The sequence below is a fragment of the Tauraco erythrolophus genome, chromosome 5 (genome assembly GCF_009769465.1).
Source record: "Tauraco erythrolophus isolate bTauEry1 chromosome 5, bTauEry1.pri, whole genome shotgun sequence".
Lineage (NCBI taxonomy): Eukaryota > Metazoa > Chordata > Aves > Musophagiformes > Musophagidae > Tauraco > Tauraco erythrolophus.
Genome location: NC_141469.1, coordinates 47,794,218 through 47,814,208, shown reverse-complemented (window position 1 = coordinate 47,814,208; position 19,991 = coordinate 47,794,218). Strand labels below are relative to the sequence as shown.

Genomic DNA, 19,991 nt, shown 5'->3' with positions numbered 1-19,991 from the left:
TTCTGAATAATCTTGTTCTTTCATTGATAATTTTTCAAACTGCTCTATAAAGCCACCAGGAACGTGGCCACAATTTTGCCACCTGACTCTTCTGTATGTCAGAGAGCCTGAATACTGCAACCAGCCTCTTTTCTGTAATCATCTACAATTTAGATTTATACATACTCCTCAACTTCCCAGTGCTGCTAAATATTTTTGTGGAATAGAAGGGGGAAAGGAGGGAGAAAGTAATATTTCTTGAATCATGATGCAATAGAATTCTACTGGAGAAATATCTTAAGGCATTAGAAAGGGACTTGAGTGACTATATGTCAGTATAGACCCTCTTTTGCAGACAGACATGAGTTCACCCGACTGTTCTCCAAGTCAATCAAGTTGTGGTTAGCCTAACACTGAGTTTTAGCTAATGAGCCATGCTAAGAGGCAGGGTGTGTTAATTTGGGCCCAAAGCCAAAACAGTGTAAATATAAAACTGTGCCTGCAAAAAAAAAAAAAAATCCCACATGTAGCTATAAAGTTAGTTTTAATTCCAACTCTGCCATCAAGTGTCACCTTAAGCAAGTCACTGACTCTATATCTCGGTTCCTTACTTGCAAAGTGGGGATAGTAAAACTGCAATTCTCCCACTCTTCATACATTAAGAATGGAAGCTGTTCTGGTAAGATGTTAACAGGCACATGTATAAAGTCTTGAAAAGAAAATGCAATTCAGTCTGGCTACGGTGCTGTGAGTAATACCTCTCAGTATGGTATTGAGTGTTCTTAAGCAATGGAATTGACTGTCTTGGTTTTTATGGTACTCTGCTTGAAATGCTAAACCCACTGGCATACCTTTGCCCAGTCTTGTTCCTCCAACGTCACACAGATCTCCTCACTTTTTTTTTTTTCCTTGCTGCAGGCCTCGCCATATTGGCTACCCACATCTGAAACTCATCTGAGCAAAAAGTACATAAGAAATTTTCAAATCAGTTCTATGTAGCTTGTTACTTGTGCATTGGGCTTCATCTACAGCTGTGTTTCTGATGCACAGCAATTCTTTGAGGGCCTAGGAAACTTCATTAAACCTTCTCATGTTGTTTATGGTACTGCTGGAAAGATAACCTTTGAAAAACGAGCAGGAATTCTCTCTTTTTTCCTTTTTCCCTATCAAGCATTCTCCTTTCCCTGCACCCCATTCCCAGTAGTGTTCCCTGTCACCCTTAGGGATATGACACACACCCTTCAGGGAGGATTCCCCATACTTCTCTTTCTGATTCATGGGCTGTGGAAGAGCTCCCTCAGATCTGCCCCCGGCCTCTGCTTTCCCCAGCTGTTTGTGAAGACACAACCCTCCCCATCAGTGACAAAACCTGCATCTCCTCCTAGATGCATCAGCTGCTGTTCCTGCAGCCGTTCTTGTCCTTCCACCCCAGCCAGGGCAAAAAAGCAGCAGTCAGCAGCATCAGCCTCCAGCTCTTCCTGCGGGGAATGGTTCCTCCACGCATGGCACAGAGAGGAGACTCACAATTAGCTCCACAGCAAGGAGCACAGCACTCTGTTCCCAAGGCTGGAGCAACACTGATCGCTGTTCCAGTTTTTCATACTGTAACAGGTAACCTGCGGCAGTTCAACCAAAGCTAGTTGTTAAATCCTGGTCCCTAGCAAGCTTCCAAGGATGGAAATGCCCTTGTTTCTCTGATGTCTTGTTCTGGTACTGTACTACCTTCCCAGTGAGGAAGTACTCTTCTAGTTTCCAAATGTCCCAAACTGAACCCTCTAAGTTGTAATTTGTGGTTACTGCCCTTTGATATACTATCTCCTACTACCAAGAAAAAAAATTGGCTTTGTCATCTTTGCAACTGCCCTTGAAGTAGTTGTAGGCTACAATTAGATCCTCCCTTAGTCTCCTCCGTGCCAGACTATACACGCCCAGCTCCACCACCCTCTCCTTGGAGGCCATATGCTCCGTGCCTCTGGCTGCCTCAGTAGGCTTCTGCTGGACCCTCTCCAGATTCCTCCATGTCCTTCTTGAACTTGGAGGGGTACCCAGAGCTGGCAATGCTATTCCAGGTGCAGCCTCACCAGTGCCAAATAGAGACAGATGATAACTTCCCTCCATCCGCTGGCCTCACTCCTTCCAACATAGCTCCCAGTGCAGTGAGCAATGCAGTGTGCTTGCGAGCAGAGCACACAACACATGGGCTTGTATACAATTTGGCACCCGCCGGAACCCCCGGGGCCTGTTGAGCAGGCCTGCAGCTCGTCCCGTCACCTCCCAGCCTGTGCAGAGACACGTGGCGGCTCCAGCCAGGTGCCGAGCTCTGCACCTCGCCCTGTTGGACTCTATGAGGTTTCTCTTGGCCCCATCCTCTCATCTATCGAGATCCCTTGAGTCTGCAGAATTTGGAATGTCAACCACTCCCTGTAACTTAATATCACCCTGTGCAAGAATTTGAAAACGACAAAATGCGAGTGATATTTTAATTCCTTTGGTCATGAAGGAATTTTAATGCTGTTACTCAGCTTCTGGCTGCATTTTTCTCAGTTCTTATTTGCTCCCATTATGGTCCACGGTCTTGCTGAGCTGCAGTCTTGTCATCAGCTGCTTCTTGGCTGTCAGCAGCACCAGGAAAGGGATCCTGTGACTACGAGGTTTATTGCCAGTCTTTTGTTTTCTCCCTAGGCCCAGCACACAGGCTGATGGGACTGTCCCTTAGAGCTCTCCGGTACCTTTGCATTAAAGGAAGAGGATACTAGTATGTCTAGTTCCTTTTTTCAGGTAACTACTTGTCCATCTTAAATATTTATAGATCAATAAACCAGTCTGTGCATCAAAAGCTGGATGCTGCTGGCATTATTCCCACTCTTTCTTTCCATACTCCCCCAAAAGAATCCTATTTAGCATGGAAATAGTAATGCATATATTGTACAGTGGCATATACTGGACAAGGAGGTGGTGTGGTGCTGTATCAGCTGCAAATAAGCCATGGACCTAAGCCAAAGGCTACTGAAACGCATAAGAGGCTTTGGACGTTATATCACGCCTAAGTTAACTTTTGACTAAATTAATCATTGGATATTTGGCTCTGAAATCAGAAATATGCTTAAGGACGTGAGGAGTCCCACTGAAAGCAGCAGGACTACCTGTGGACTTAACATTACCTACACAGTTAAATAAAATTGTGCCTGGATCTGTTTTGCCATTGGTAGCTCCTAACTCAGACTTGTTGCCGAAAGTTTCCCAATGCTGCCACCTACAGAACCGGTTAACCACAACTTTCAACATAGCGGAGAAGAAAACTCTTAATGCTGACAGATTGTGCCCAGTCAACCCTGGATATGGTTCTGAATTAGCAATGTGCAGGTCTAAACAGATAAGCCTGACATCCTACCTGAGATTCTTAAATATTTCTAAGGATAGTTCTATACATTAACTCTTAAAAGTCCACCTCTGGAAGGCTGCACAAAAATGGCAGGAAGCTGTTAATTCAAATTAAATAATTTGCTCAAGAAGACTCCATGCCTATCTGGAAAAGCGGAAGTGGCAACAGCCAGTCACAGGTTTATTTCAGAGCGGGCATAGAACAAAAAAGCAGGATTCACAAGCTGCTGCCCTTCTCAGTAACTGTTACAGGGAAAATGCCTGTGTAGAAGACGTAGGGCTTTAGATGAGAAATGGAGAGGGTCAAAGAGTTAATTTAATCAAGGAAAAGTAACTGGTCCATATGGAACTATAGGTCTGAGAAAAAAATACAAAGAGAACACAAGCAGAGACAGCAAACAGAATGAGCCTCACTTCAGATAGAATGTGTCCAACAGAAAATACTAAATTATCAAAAAGCATCTTCTCATGAAAACAATGTTTTGATTTGTAGAACTCTAAAAAGCCTACAGACATTTACCCATCTTGGTCCCAACGCTCCTGCTAAAACGTGAAACAATGGTCAAAGATTAAAATTCATAAACAATTTACAAGTAGATAAAACTAGCTGGGAAATACACTTCAAAAGCGTTTATTTTGAGATTATACACACCTGGTATGACTTTAAAATATCTCCCTTCTCTATAGTTTATCCTATATGGTTTTGACTTGGCACAGACACACTTTCGTGCATGGAGACTTCTCTTCTGAAAGCAGTTAGTACATGTGGAACAGCTGCACTGTTAATACTGCAAAAGCTTCTTTGCATTCAGCTTTCAGATTCTTACCCATTAATTACAGACCTCCTTCATCCAAGGCAACTCTATCCTAAGATCTTCACCATCCGTAGCAACTTGTCTTCCTCTTTCTACCCAGGCTGATTTAGAGTATGGACCAGCTGTTTGCCAGACTCTTGTGGTAATTTTAGTAGGGGAAAACAGCCTTGCTAGTGATGTTATACGTGAGTGGATGGATAGCATTCATTCCTTAGTTGTTCTTTTTATTTCCATCCTTTGAAACTGTACCTGGGACCCAGAACGTGAGAAAATAAGAAAGGTCTGTCACAATACTTCCTCTGTTTTTCCACGAGGTGAAAATTATTCAAATGTTGCCTTTCAGTAGATTCTTAACCCAGAAACTTGAGCAAAAGAGTGAAAAAAAGTTTATGTAACACTAAAATAACTTCAGTAGCCCTAGACATTAATATTACTATATTAATAAAAAGAAGAAAAAAAAAAAACAAAACAAACCAGAAACATTTGACTGCTGCAATCACTATAAAAAAACAGTGGTATCTCAAAGGCACTTTTAGGTTGCTTCAGCATTGACTGCCTGCCTGTATAACCATACACACGCAGCGTTACAGCAGGTACCCTCAGCAATGGCCTTGAAGGCATAAAATGGACCCCCTGCAGAATTCAAGCATGCTCCCCCAAGTATGGCGTACAGCTGACTGGGCTCTGCACTCTCTCTGGCCCCCTCCTCCTACCACCATATCTGATTTTTATTGCTCCTTCCATCTCCTGTGCTTATGCCACATGCATTTCCCCTCCTGCAGGCTTCGTTGCTAAGCAGCCTGAGCTGCAGGCACAGCTCGGAGCCTGCGCTGGAGCAGGAGGCTGCAGCAGCCATGGCCCTGGAGGCCTCCCTCCAACCTGTGACAACTTCCACTAACAGGCAGAACAAGATGTTGTAGAGAACACCGAGTGACACATAACAGACCTTTTCTCAGCAGGTAGCTTTCACCTCCCTGCTAACAGGAAGGCTGGTGTTCAGAACTGAATGAAGCACCCTGAGCTTTAGCTAATCCTCAGAATTTGAATTAAAAGGTGTTGCAAGCCCCTACTAGCTTCAGCTATCAGGTAATTATATGAGCAGTAACAAGGCCCAATACCAACCCCTTCAGAACACACGCAGCTTTAATCAAAGCTTGCATTTTGAATTACCCTTCGAAAAAGCCTGGAAGCCAGGAACAGTGTGCAGCACAGAGCACCCACAACCAGCCACAAATGCAAGTTACCCAGCACCATACAACATGGCTGGTGCAAGCAGACTGGGACACAATGCATTGGAAGGGACACAGTTGAAGGGTGTTTTATCCCTTCTTACAGCTACCTGAGGTATCAGCAAGGAGCTGCAGGTAAACAGCAGCTAGATTCAGCTAAGAACAGCTTTCTTAGTCACAGAGTTGAGGCCAAGGGGTATGTAATATATATCAAATCTTTCTTCCCCTTTAACTCAAAATTTCATCCCACAATTAAAAATTCAGGTAGTGCAGGTTTCTCCTTTTTTAAGTCATTTTAGAAGGGACAGGTAGTATAGCCTCTTCCAAGGCCTTCCTAACACAATCACAAGTTAATAAGCACACGCTGGTTAGGCCAAAGATAGTGTTCAGCATTACCCAGCAGATTTCTTCTAGCTAGAGGTAGGGAAAACACTTGTTCCAACAGTGTCTCCTATAAGGAAACACCACCCAGCAATTCAGTGTTTACTCTGTCATTGTAGCATTAATACAAATCACCTCTGTCTAGGAGCAAACAGCTTTCAGCTGACATTTGAGTGCCTTTAAAAAAAAAAAATCACATTTATTTTAGTTAGAGGGGTAAAGTGTATTAAGTGTGGCAAACTAGCTTAAGAGCTAGGAAAAGCTTTACCAGAACGGTAGTACAGCACTGAAACATGTTACACAGTGGTGCACCTCTCCATCCTTGGAGACCTTCAGGACACTAGAAAAAGCAGTTGTCCTGCTAACCTGACGCTGAGCTTTGAGGGTCCTTTGGAAACAAGGTTTATAGAAGATGCCACAAGTAACTCCTTTTGAAGAAAGTTACAGTGATCACTTAAGTCCATTTAGTCTTCCAGCAGAACATTTTATTCTCATTAAGGACAAGGAAATACCAACCCACAGCTCAATTAACATGACACAGATTAAACAAGCCCTGTTAAGCATTTTCTACTTAACATGTGAAAAAAGAGTCTAAAGACATCTGATGTGTCCAAACTGTTCACATTAAAACTTGAGCTCATCCTTTAGCACAAGCTCAGCTGATGTTGCTCCTGTGTATAGCAAAAGGTGAAACAATTTAAGTTACCAGAACAGCTGTGTTTAACAAGTACTGAAGCACTGGAGTTTAAACTGCATTTACTGGTGTGCTATTAGAATGCTTTCCTTGCATCTCTTCAGAGTCTCAGGCAGACTTGCAGAAAGCCACAGCAGAAAAACGAACTTCTCCTTTTTCACGTTCTGTAAATTGTCTGCAGATCTTAGCAGAATCCTTGGAAGAAAAGGAAAAAAGCTGTTTAGACTATTGGAATAGACTTGCTGTAAAGACTAAGTCTTTGCAGCTCCTCTCTGGGTCCCACCAATTAAGTTACAAGGTCTTGCAGCACCAGTTAATAAATACACTTAATGGATATCTAGTTCTGTGGCACAATACCATAGTGTTACCATAGTAACATATAAGAAGCACCAACTTGTGTACAGCAAGTAGGTACAACAATATACACTGAATGTGTGCCTCTCACCCTTCTATAAGCCTTGTTTTCAGGGAAAGAAGCAGGCAGGGAGAAGCCTTACCTTCAATAGCAAGTCATCTGAGCTTGTGCCATGGTTTACAGGAAATGGCATACGCCCATCTGTGAAAGAAAGTCCTATCACTCCATGAACTTACTACTTTTCCATTAGCAGAACTGAGGATAGTGAGCCAAAGAAACAAGTACACACATGAAGGTACTTGGGAGGTCAGAATCAACTGTCAATACATAGCTAGAGGGAGAAGGGGACTAAATATTCCCAGCTCTACAGGAGATGACATGCCTTACAAGAAGGCCTAGGCCTTCAGCGCAACCCACCTTCAGGTGAAGTCTTCAAGTGAAGATAACACATTACGTATAGTCTTTGAGAGCCTCGGTGAACACCTTAACTAGCTCCCAGTATCCAGCCTGAGCCCCCCACGCTGCTGTACAGTGTGAAGTTGTCCCAGTCCAACTCAAGAGTTCTCAGGACCTTACCCAATTCATACAGATGTCCATCCACAGTGACAAACAGGATGAAGTGGAAGTTCATACTATTGTCCTCAACCTTAGGAAAGACCATTAGACACATTTGTTGCATTAAAAAGCCTAGTACTGTGTGGAATCATACACACAGTTACAGTTGGGGTTTGACCTTGATGATTTAAGCCTGTGCTCTTTCTGAAGTTGGGAAACACCGATAAAGAGGATAGAAAAGGGAGTATGAGCAGCTGGCATAGGGAGTGTGAGAAGCTAGTGCAGGGAGTGTGAGAAGCTGACATAGGGAGCATGGGAAGACGATATAAGGTGTGTGAGAAACTGATATTTAGTTTAGTAGTGCTTTTTTAGGCATAGCCAATAATAAAACTAAAATAGGTGCATGCACTATTGTTTGTAATCAATCACAGCTAGGTAAGGGGCGCATGGACACATCGTGGCTGGAGTGATGATCTATAAAAGCTGCCTGTGAAATAATAAAGGTGTCTGCTATCACATCTACGGAGTCCGTGCATTCAGCCGTTGCAGTACTGTGAACCTTGCTTGTGACTACAGGACAGAGGAGATAACAACGAAGCAACAGCAGAGGAGTAAGAACTTATGTTCAGCTTTGCAAGACCTCTATGAGGTCAAGTACCAGGAATCCTAATGTACAGTCACATTTTCACACTGGGTCTGAACCCAAATTTTCAATCCATGTTAGAGGAAGAAATCCTGCACAAGCATTCACCCGAGTCACTCATTTCTCTTTCCTCATGAACTGTAACGGCTATCTGCCAGACAAAAATTGTCTTGCACTACAACCTTCGTTAACCCCTTCTTCCAAGATCTTAAACATTCATATCTTACCCGACATTGTCCTTCTTGTGCAACCGAATTGTGGACTTCTTGTATAGCCTTAAGAGAAAGCGGAAACAGGTTACTACATCCTTAAGTGCTGATAGCTACCAGTCATTTGTGTAGTTCACATACCTTATTATTTGCAAAGTGCTTAGCTCTCTCTTCAGGAGACAGATCAGCTGTTTCATCAAGAAACTTCTTCAGGGCAGACCCCTCATCTGCACAGGATCAAATATTTTATTCAGTATAGGTAAACTATCAGTTACAGTTCAGATGCAGCCCACAGAAATCAATGCTTGTTGCACTAGGAGTCATTGCATTCAGCCTGGAACCATCTCCAGCATAAGCACATAACTACCACTTGAAGTAAGCTATTTATCCAGAAACTACTAACCACAATCTACACAAACAGCCATAGTTCAAGTGCTTCAGGGTACTCCAGATGCTTGTCTTAGAACTCACTTTCAAATGGGATTTAGCTTTTCTCATTCCCCCCTTACAGATTTGGTAGAGGTGTTCAGTCCTGTTTTGAAGGAATTCAAGAAAGGTGCCAGCCTGAAGGACACTTAAGTATCAGCCAACAGGAGTAGATGAAATTAAGTTGTCTCACTGCCTTCAAATGAACACGGCACTTGCTCATGCTAGGCTTACTTTGGTTTTCCAGAACATAAACTAGTAGTGCAATACTAAGATTTGTGGAAGGTAAGAACTCAGCGCAAGTAGGGTGGCATCATTCAACACTCTTGATGAGCGAAGTATTTCGGAGAATTCTGTTAAGAAGAGTAAAGAAAAGCTACTCTCATTTAGCTTTCCATATATGTTTTCTTTTGTATAAGAAGGAATACCACACCACCCAAAGGGTTCAAAGTTCTCTTGGAATAATGAAAGTAAGTTGTGTTTTGCAGATCTCTACTCTTTGAATATTAAAGCATTTCCTGGACTCAATGATAACTCTTTTTTGACAAGAACTTCTAATACTATTTCCTGGGAGCTTCCAGCCACCAGTTGCCTAAACCAGTTTTATATCCTTTCCTATAGGAAGTAAACCATGAAAAACTATTAACTGTGCAGGAAAAGTCTACATCCGATACTACTTTCCCAGCAGAACAAAACACATGTTTATAGGCTACCCTGAGCAAGCCTGTTTTCATTAGACATAATTAGCATGAAGAACTTTACCTCCTCAGTTGACATCAACACCAATGGCAATAGCTACTTCTGAACATGATGCTTCCTAATTACAGACACCCAAGCACTTCAGAACACCCATACTCACCAAGCTTCAGTTTGTCTTTGTTATTAGCAACGGCATGTATCAGACCAATCGTTCCACAGGAGTTACTGACTGTCTGCTTCAGGAAATACACCTTGGAACTGACTTCTTGGTCCTTTATTTTCTCAGTCTGTTGTTTCCTGAAGTTCTCATGCTGTAAACATTTAATTGTTTTAAGCATTTCACCACAGTGGTATCTTTTTATTGTGCAAGCTACTAGAAAAGTGAGTTGTGCAGGAGAACCCGTACCAGGACTAGACAAAGATTCACCCAGAAAGTCATCTTTGTGGCACAGGTCCAGTAAAGCATTGTATGTCTATATTGGATGCAGGCCAAATCTTAATGGACTACCTGCATGACTCAGTCATATCCAAAGGCACTGTTCTTAGCCTCTCCATCTCTTCTGTACACTGGAAATAGCTTGGGGTGGGAACCATATAATGGATAGGCTCTTTTATATCCTCTCTCAATTGTTTTGGTCCATTTAGTGAGACTACTCGGCATGTCTCTGCAATAGTTTGCCTTTGTTCCTTTAGGTTACTTCCCCTCATGAACCCCTCCCCATCAGAACAATCTATAGACAAGCGTAAAATCCATCACTACTAAAATCCCTCCTTTACAGAACCTGTTTGTTAAACATACTTTATTTCAACGTCTTTCTCATCTACTTCCTTACCATCAATTGGACTAAATGTATTAATCATACAGAAGTAATTTAGGCCTCTCCACAGGCAGTGATTCAGCATAGTAACAGAATTGCTATTCCTCACGCTCAGGACCGCTTGTGTTTTTTTTCCTCAGTCTGATACACGAAGCAAAGCGTTGAAGAGGAGTACCGGGAAAGGAGGCCTTGTTTCACTGCTCGGTTCATTTTAGTTCAGGCTACCTGGAGGCTGGGGCCAAGCACCCAGCACACACTACCCACCACTCCACCAGGCACCTACAGCCCCAGCACAAGCCAAACCCACTCCCAACCACCTGATGCTTGGAGAGATGATACAGGCACGCTGCTGGCAGCAGCCAGCACTACCCCCTGCCAGCCAGCAGGTACCGACACTGCTGCTGACAACAGGCTGCTTTTTTACACCAGGTATCTTTGGGCCAGACACAGCCTAGCGGGCCCGCCCACGGTGACAGCAGAACCACCATCCATCACCAGCTGCCACAGGCTCGGTGCACGGACCCGGTCACCCAGCTGGGGCCTCCAGGGCTGCAGCACGGAGGGCCTGTGCAGCAGAGCAGCCCAGGAGGGACACGACAGCCGCCCCCTCGCCGGGGGGGACGGACGGACACCACCCGCCGCCTACCTGCTCGGTGAAGGGGAACAGCAGGAGCAGCGCGCAGGCCGGGGTCGGCACGGCGCCCAGCGCCTCCTCCTCGAAGCCCAGCACGTCCACGAAGCGCCATCCGGGACCAACCCCGAGGCGGGACAGCACCTGCACGGGGCACAGCGAGCCGGTACCACGGCCGCCACACCTCCCCGCTCCCATCCCCTCCCCGCGCCTGACGGCGGGGCCCGCCCGCCGCCCCCCGGTGACACAGCACAACGCGCGGCGCCACCTGCCGGCCCGGCCACCGGCACCACCCGCCTGAGGGGACGCCCCCGGCGGAGGGCGCGGCCCCTGCGCCGCTCCGCAGGTGCGGCCGCACCCCGCGCAGCGGTACCGCTCCGCTCCGCTCCAGCCGCCGCTACCCCGGCAGGGCGGGATGCCGAGGGATGGAGGAAGAAGGCGCGGCACGCCGAGGGATGGAGAGAGAAGGGGCGGCGCCCGCCCGCGGCGGTGACTCACTTTGTTCAGCATCTGGAAGACAATGCGGGGAGAGAGGGATGAGCGTCGCGGGGAGAGACGGAGCCCCACCACCTGCCCCCGGCCCCATCCCGCGGCACCCAGCCCCAGCCCCTTCCCCTGCCCACAGTGCCCCCGTCCCTGGCGCACCTCGGGGTTGATCTCCATAGGCTGCCAGGCCATGGCTGCAGGGAGCGGGAGAGGAGTCAGGCTGCGCCCCACACACGACGATGTCCCCCAACAGCCGTCGACGCTGCAGGGCGGAGCCGCCCACCCGGCTCTTATATAGGGGCGGGCTGGCCCACTCCGCGCCGCGGCGGGGGGAGAGGGAGGAGCAGGGCACGACCAAAGCGCGGAGGGGGGGGGAAGATTGGGGGGCGCAGCGGTGCCAGCCCCGGTGGGTGGTTGCGCGGCGGGGCGAAAGGTCCGCAGGGGGTCAGTGTGGGGTAGCCGCGGGGCGGGGGAGAGCCTGGGCAAGGCTGCGGGGTCCCAGGGCACTGCCTGACCCCGAGTCCTGCATCCTCCGCGGGAGCGGGGCCTGACCGGCGGCGGGGAGGACCCCGGCCCGCCGTACGTCGGGGTGGAGAAAGTGCTGGAAGCGGCGGGGCCGAGGTGGCGGCAGCGGCTTGCTGCCGCTCGCTGTTTCCCCTCCACGATCGTCCACCACTGTCAGCCCATCCCCAGAGCTGCCTTTATCCTGAAAGCGTGCGTCTGCATTTATGTGCCTGAACGCTCCCTCGGCGTTGGACCCTGCTCTGTGTGTGCGTTGCACGAAGTACGTGATGGTTTTGATACCCGACATAAGCAGATGCTGATATTTAAAATTTCAGTATAAAACCATTGCGAAAGTCACCTGTCTGCTGATTGCTCCTCTGCAGTTTGAACCAATTCCTGAACCAGTCCAATGAAGTCAGTTGTAAAATATTGGGCTTTTTATCTTTTATTCATGACCTGACAGTTTCTCCACGGAATGTCTTTGGACTAGATCATCTCTGAACAAGGAAACAAAACCAACCTACTTGCAATACTAGAAATCACATGGAGTCCAAACAGCTTTTCAGATTTCACTGGTAAACAGCCAGATGGGAGCCTTGTAGATAAGCAAGAGATGCTTCACAGTTATCTTTCAAACAATGTAAATACTGAACAAAATATTCAGCTGAATGTCTGCAGTCTGTTTGGTTTTGATGACTTACTTCCTTTGGTTTTCCACTGTTTCAGAATGATTTGGACCCAGTGCAGCAAAATTTCTAAGTACCTAATTTCAAGCACATTTAAATGATCTTCAGATCTACTGCACTGTAAGTTAGTGGGGATAATTCAGATCAGGTGGTTGCACACGTTTTTGAATACAGACCTATTTATCAACCTTACTCAGCTTACAATGAACTCTGAGGGAAAGAAGCTATGGTGTCACATTGGTTCTACCCGTAACAAGACTTTGTGAAGAAAAGACAGGATAGCAAGGGAGGAGGGGAGGAAGATTCACAGTAAAAGACAGTATAATTTATTTCTGTTTTTTTCCCCTTATGTTTTAGCTGAAAACAGACATTGATACCTATAATCAAGCTAAAAAAAAGGCCAAAAATATTTATTCTATATGTAGTAGCTTTGACTATCTCTCCTTTTGTGATCAACTCTTCATGCGCTGTAAGATGCAAGTATAGCAAAGCAACTCGAATGAGCAAGTATGATGCTAAAGGCCCATGATACATATGTAGGAGAGACTGCATGCAGCTCCTCTGAAAGGATGGCAAAGCATACATCTTGCAGCCTACAAAGAAGGCTAAAAATGGCAAGAAAAATCCTATTTCTGAATTGCTCCGTGGTAAATGGTGGTTATAACTTCAGCCTGCCTTGGAGCAGTGGCAGTGCTCACCTCCCTAGGTTACAGTCAGCCCTGGGATGCCTCTTGTGTCTAGGCTGCCAGGAGAGACTGCCAACAGCTGTGCAAATGGTGTTTCAGTCTGTGTGCCACAAGCAGCACACAGGGACCATAGCAAGAGTGATCATTTCTAAGGGAGAATCTGCCAAATCTCTCAATACATTAACTTTAAATAAACAGTAACTATAACAAGACAGAACTGTTAATAATCTGCTACAATTGCATAAAGATGCCTGCCTCTGGAAAGTCACATAAAAAGTGAGCACTGCATCATACCCAGTCCCCATCTACCTCTTTGCAAAGAGGAAGTCTCCCGACCCACTGTCTTCAGTGCAGGTAGATGTACCTAGCACATTTAACCCAATACATTCCCATTACTGAAGTAAAATCAACTTACCTGAAAAAGTGACTGGAAATACTCGTGAACTTTCTGCACTGTCCAAATGTAATAATAGTACTTGTGCTCAGCACTGCCCTGCGAATAAAGCTTTCACTCAGATGTCTAATCTAGAAAGCGCGTACAGAAGAATCGTTGCTACGTGTATAATCTTCTGGCAAATTTCTTTCTCCCCATGTTTCAGTTGAAGGTTTACATAAAGAGCTAGACCTACAATTAAGAGCTGTTTCTGAGTTCAGAAGATCTCCTAAAAAAAGTAGCTATGACAAGCAGGTGGTATAGGAGACAAAGCTGGCCTTAGACAATGCAGAGCACCTGAAATGGAATCTGAGGTTCTAAACTATTCTTTAGGAAATGATTTTCCTATTCTTCTGAAAAAATCGAAGCCCTGAGGCAGTCCAAGTCCCCATCTTCAGCTGCATTATCCACACCTGCCTAGAAAACATCTCAGACCTGTGCCTTTCTTCATTTTCTTATAATATGATTCGCTTCCCAAAAGAAGGGCTCCAAACCCATTCCTGGAAATATCCTTAATTCCATGCTTCCTACCTCCCAAACAAACCACTGGTGTCCATAGCTGGCTGGTGGTGCCCAGGGCAGCAGGATGCAGGTACATGGTGGTGCAGGTACTGGAGCCACAGGAACCTGTTACTGCATGTCACCGTTCTCCTGGTGTCCATTTGCACTTACCCCACTGTGAGCTGAAGATATCTGAGATTACTGTAAGCACATCTACTGGGCTGGGGGTAAATCCTGCCTGAGAGCAGTTATGACAGCTCAGTTATACCGTAGTAGTATGCTTGAGAGAGGTTGACTTAAGCAGAAATGCAGCATCCTTGAAGAGTTGCTAGGACTACTTTTGCCTAAGGCCAGTTCTAACGTAACTCGTAGTGTAGCTAAGGTGGTAGCCATCCATCTATTATAGGGACATTTAGGATGCCTTCATAATCAGCAGTGAGAAGAAGAAATTTGAGAGCATGAGTCAGTGGACAAATAGAGATGTTAGCTTTGGGCTGAGAAAACTGTGCTCTAGAAACACCAGTTTCTCTCCCTCAACTATAAAGGGAGCCTATGGGACCCAGTTCAACCTTAACTACCTGGTGATAAGAGAAGGATACATATTTTTACCTTGCAGCTCACCATAATAATGTTATGATAATGTATTATTGAAAACGCATTATGGCATATAGCAAGGGCAGACTTTATTTCTGCATGACAGGCTTTTAGCCTGGTAGATATGTGGCTGTGAAACAAGACAATTTCCTATCGTTTGGCAATTAGTGTGCAGTCGGTAACTGGAAAGCTAATAAAACACTGTCCTTATTTTCCACCAGTAACATTTTCCATGTTAACGTATCTGCACATCCGTGTCTGCATCATTGTAAAGGACAGATGTAAGGGAATTGCCTCCAGCTGAATTTGCATACAGGTTCCACCAAGTGGAAAGAAAGAGATATATTATATTCTCTCCATCACTGTTATATCACTATCACTGCTATCCGGCTATATCACCACAAGTATATATCTTTTCCAAAATGAAAAATTGGTATTGGCTTAAGAAAGTCCTTCTCCCAGATTCGATGCTGGAGAAAGTCTTATGTGTGTGGGTTAACCAAAGTAGGCAGCTAAGCTCCACACAGCTGCTTGTGCACCCCTCCCCTGCAGAGTAGGGAGGGAGAATCAGAAAGGCAAGAGTAAGAAAACCTGTGGGTAGTTTGATAGCAAAAAAGGCAGTTTGATAGCAAAAGGGGTAAAACACAAACCCAAAAACCAGACAAAGATGTGATGCAAAAAGCAATCATTCACCCCCAGCTAACTGATGCCCAGCCAGTCCCCAAGCTACAGCCCCCTGAAAACTCCCCTCCCACTCCCCCATGCTATTGCTGAGCATGACGCCATAAGGTATGGGATACCCCCTGGGTCAGTTGGGGTCAGCTGTCCTGGCTGTGTGCCCCCCAACTTCTTGTGCACCCCCAGTCTACTGGCTTGCAGGGACAGCGTGAGAAACAGAGGTGGCCTTGGTGCTGTGCAAGCACTGCTCAGCAATAGCTAAACATCGGTGCGTTATCAGCACTGTTTTGGTCACAGATCCAAACCGAAGCCCCATGCCAGCTGCTATGGAGAAAATTAACTCCATCCCAGCCAGAACCAGTACACGGTGTCACCAAACAAAACACGACAAACATATGTGAGGCCACTGCAGGGACAGCGGGCGTCAGGGATCTGTGTAAGGCAGTAACATTCCCTTCTCTTCTGGTAAATTGTCTGGAGCACAGCAGTAATTCCTGCGTGTGAGTGCCCCAGCCTTTAATTAGAAGATCAGAGGGATCAAGAGGGGAAGCATGAATGACTTTTTATAGAGGGCCTGGGTCCATGAAAGCTTTGAGCAGGAAGAGAGGCAAGTGTTTGCTTCTGAATTGCAGCCAGGTTAATTTAAATACTTCTGTGAGGAGTCTCGGTGGCTGCAGCCCAGTGCTGTGGGGCAATGTAGTCCAGATACTGCTCAGCACCTGGCTGTCGGCAGCTGCTCTCCAGGTCCATGGGCCAGGAGCTCTGGGATAAAATGTCTCAAATGTCAAGCAGGAGTAAGACTGGGAAGTGAACGAAATTCCAAGTGGCTCAGAGCTAAGTTGGGAATGGGGGAAAAAATTCCAAATATTTCTTTACTCGTAAAGGTTGTAAAAGTTCTCCCATCCTCTTCTTCACAAGGAGGGGATGTTTTGGTTAGGAGATGCAATGACTAAGGACTGCTGAGATGGAGACATGCTGAAGGATGTGGACTCTGGGTCTGACCTGTGATGAAGCTCAGCCAAAGAGGGGGTAACACTGATGCTATCCAGGTAAAAGGATCTGGCTTATGAGAGGGGCTGCTCTGCCAAGGACTGCCTTTGTGGGCATTGACTGCCAGCAATGACTCTGCAACTGCTCTGAATTACAGCCAAGGCTTCCAGCATGTAAAAACCAAACTCTACAGAATGCAATGGCTCTTCTGGAAGTCTGTAGGAGGAAGTGTTAAAGTGCTAAAATGTAGCTTCGAAGGCCTGCCTTGAGAGTCTCAGTTCTGAAGAGTGTGGCCATGGTTTTCTTGAATTCAGATCTGTCTGGCAGGATGTTCAAGATTCTTCACCTTGTTCCTCTGCAAAATCGTGTTGACCATATGGTGATGGTGTCTATCAGAGGCATAGCGATAGTATGCTTTGTTTCATGGTAGAAGTAGGACAGAAAGTGACTCCTTTCTCTTTCCGCAAAGAAAGGCGGGAGGGACATCATTGTTAACAAGGGTGTCTTAGTTTCCAATGAAATTATATACTATTTGCTTTTACTTGAAATGAAACCTTGCAAGGCTTGTCTCGATGGATAAGGAAGCCAGAATATTGGTGCCTGGGGAATTAGCATGTCTCCATTCCCTCAAATGCTTTCTTTAGTGATGTTAGCAAGCCACTCTTTTTACTCTACAGGCAGGAACAATCCATCTTTCTAGTCAAGTCTAGTAGAGAACAGTCCCTCCTTCCTTCCTCTGTCTTTGTTTTGTTAATTTATACATTCTTGGAATTAGTGCTTTTATCTAGAGAGGTAAAATATACATCTCAAGTAAGGGGACCTGATTTTGTGCAATGTTTTAGTGTAATACATATAATAGCTAATATTTTGGTGTAGCACTCGGATGATCCATGATAAGGACTCACATCTCTACTTACATCTTCATCCAGTTGGTGCTTTCCTCAGATTAACAGGCACAAGAGAAAATAAGATGAACCATGTGAATTAAACTACTGGTTGCAAGAGAATTAAACAGCAGCACTTGAGTCTTGCAATACACTCTCTCGTACAACGCTGTGCCTCTTCCCAAGTGCTGTGTTGTGCCAGGCCATCCTGGGGTGACCCCAGTCCACTCGTCCCCTGCAGTCTTAAGCTGCTTCAGTCACAACTTAATTAGCAAACCCGATCTTTAGACTTGCTTTTGAATGCTCATCAGCCATACATAGCACCCAGAAAGCATTCATAGCCTCTCCCCGGGACTGCTGGAAGAGTTTACCTTAGGCAGGCTGAGTTTCTTGTGAAACAAATCAAAAGGTTGCTCCAAATCACCTCCTGAGCACTATCCACTTTTAAGCCAGAGGTCAGTAGAGGAAAAAGAGAAGAGAGCTCAGGAATGTTGTCAGTCTGTTGGAAGGACATCAAGAGAGTGACTCACTAGTACTTTTAAGGTGGTAGACACGCGCTTCCTCAGGTGTATGGGGTGCTGAGGGAAGGGCATGGGCCACTTTCCACATACCTCTTTACATCAATGCTCTCCATCCTCAAGAATGAGACCTTCTCAGGGAAAGGACAGAATATATGCCTTAGGGAGCTGCCGAGGAGGGACTTAACGCCTGGACCAAGTCTGTTGTCACCTCTGGTCTCTTTAGATGCTAGTGTGGCTTTGGTGTCTCTCAGGGGAATGTGAGGAGCAAATGAAGAAATCAGCTTGCCTGCTGTTGGAGTGAGAGGTACGGCTCTGCTAGAAGAATATAGCAAGAGCTTTTGTGTCTGCTGCAAACAAAAGGAGCTCTTCCTGCCTGCATGACAACAGAAGCACCTGTAGACAAGGACTCTTGTGTGAAGAGGATTTATTGTGAAATGTTGTCACTCCTCCAGTCCAGCAGCACAAACCATCTTACACTATGTCCTGGAGGTCAGCTTATCTTCTTTTGGGGGGAGGGAAGAAGGGATGGATAGTGATTTCAATTAACTCAGATGTAAAAGGAATTCCTTCATCCTGTCTTTTTTATGCAAAGGAAGACCTTTAGCAGAATTTGAAGTAGTTGATGCTTGAAATCAGTGAACAACAAAGCTACATCATAAAAAAAAAAAAAAAAAAAAAAGCTGTTTAGCTAACCCAGTCATAGAATCCTGAAAGATGCTTGCTTTGTCCCCGACATCTGATGTGGTCCTCTACTCTTGCTGTATGGTATGAGTAGTCTTCTAGTGAAATGTTTCCAACTGATTTTTATATACATATTCACCCCCACCTATATAAATTCTGAAATAAGGTGTGCTCCACTCAGTATGTTATCTGACAACTCTACTTCCATAACAAATATATCTTAGGTAGTACAAGCTACCCTAAACTTCTATACATCAACAGGGACATGCGTACCACAATATTTACACCAACTTGTGCTAAAGGATTTACTTCCTCACCTACATGTGCACACTCTTGAGAAGCATGAGGATTTTGTTATTAATTAGAAAAGTGCCCTGAAGTAAAGCCTCAGCCGCAGGCAGTTTGTGAGAAGTTCAAGCGAGGTTCTTTTGTTAGAGCTTCTTCACCTGGGGAGTGATGTTGGCACAGAGCTGCTGCCAGTCTAGCAAGTGAAGCCAAGAGCCTGAGGTCCCTGGATTGCCCCAAGACCTGCCTGCCTATCTAGTCCTGTCCTGAAGTGCGCTGGCTGTGCGGGACTACATGAGGAAGACATTTTTTGCATCTGAGCCAATCCCAAACTACCCCCTTTTCATCACTTCTAAGGTCTATGGCATATCTATGGCAGTTCCCAGACATGAAATATATATATGTGTATGTTTGGTGTGCTGCTCTGGCAGGCTGGTGCTTCAGCAGTGACTCAGAGCAGCACAGCTCTGTCACTTTCTCAGTGTGACCATGGTAGATAAAAAGCCTCACAGATCTAGATCTGAGCTGCTCTTGCTTCTCCACTCTGTAATAGCCAGTAGCAGCATTAAACAGATCCCTTAGTCATGCTGGTGGAATTCAGTATGTGCTTTTTAGCTGCTGAGATCTCCAAATTCTTGCCTATACCAATCCCTATGTTAATTACAAATTAACAGTAGCTATTCACTGTACTTACAAGACAAGGCTTTGATTTCAAAATGTGTAAGCATGAGAGACTTAACCTCACATTAATAACCACTTTCCAGAAGCACATCTGGCAGAACACAACCCTTAGTTAAGTTTTAATTCTGTCTCAAAGCGTTTTACACATGGTGACCACCCAGCAAATCGCTAATGCAAAGCAGTTGTGTTGTACGTGCTGCTCTTTCCAGCCCAGGGACGCAGCACTGCAGAGGCCCAACCGCTCCGATGCTGCTGTGGATGTCGCTGGTGGAAGGTTATTAGTCTTGGCTCAACCGCAAGCAATTAACATTAAAAACACAGTGAAACAATCTCAGTGGGGAAACATCGTCCCTTCCAGGCTTGTCTTTGCCCCAAGCCACTCTGACAGCCCAACTCTATAGTGCCTCCTGTGCCTCTTCAGAGGCTGGTCTCAGAGCATCAGCAGTGGTGAGAAAGGGAGTCTTTTCTCTCTCTCCTCCAGGAATTTTTCCACGCTATCCAAGGAGGACAGTATTTCCAACCCCCTACCTTCAGAGAAATGTTTAGACAGTGTTTGTCACTGATGG

The 19,991-nt window shown here is 45.6% G+C and overlaps 1 protein-coding gene across 1 annotated transcript; it reads right to left on the bottom strand.

Moving 5' to 3' along the window:
• Positions 1-6,587: 6,587 nt before the first annotated feature.
• On the bottom strand, positions 6,588-11,493 carry UCHL1 (ubiquitin C-terminal hydrolase L1). Its single transcript, XM_086611936.1, has 9 exons — positions 11,461-11,493; positions 11,314-11,325; positions 10,831-10,959; positions 9,527-9,677; positions 8,383-8,468; positions 8,260-8,307; positions 7,411-7,480; positions 6,977-7,035; positions 6,588-6,674 (listed from the first exon to the last, which is right to left on the bottom strand). The coding sequence occupies exons 1-9, from the start codon at positions 11,491-11,493 to the stop codon at positions 6,588-6,590; spliced, it is 675 nt and encodes a 224-aa protein (XP_086468062.1).
• Positions 11,494-19,991: the final 8,498 nt, after the last annotated feature.

What these genes read in the sequence shown, in the direction of transcription:
- UCHL1 (XM_086611936.1), bottom strand. Translation starts at nt 11,493, where the DNA reads ATGGCCTGGCAGCCTATGGAGATCAACCCCGAG. An exon ending in TGTTCCCCTTCACCGAGCAG is followed by an intron (nt 9,678 to 10,830) that starts GTAGGCGGCGGG and finishes AAATGTTTACAG; the next exon opens with CATGAGAACTTCAGGAAACA. An exon ending in CACAAGAAGGACAATGTCGG is followed by an intron (nt 7,481 to 8,259) that starts GTAAGATATGAA and finishes GTCTTTCCTAAG; the next exon opens with GTTGAGGACAATAGTATGAA.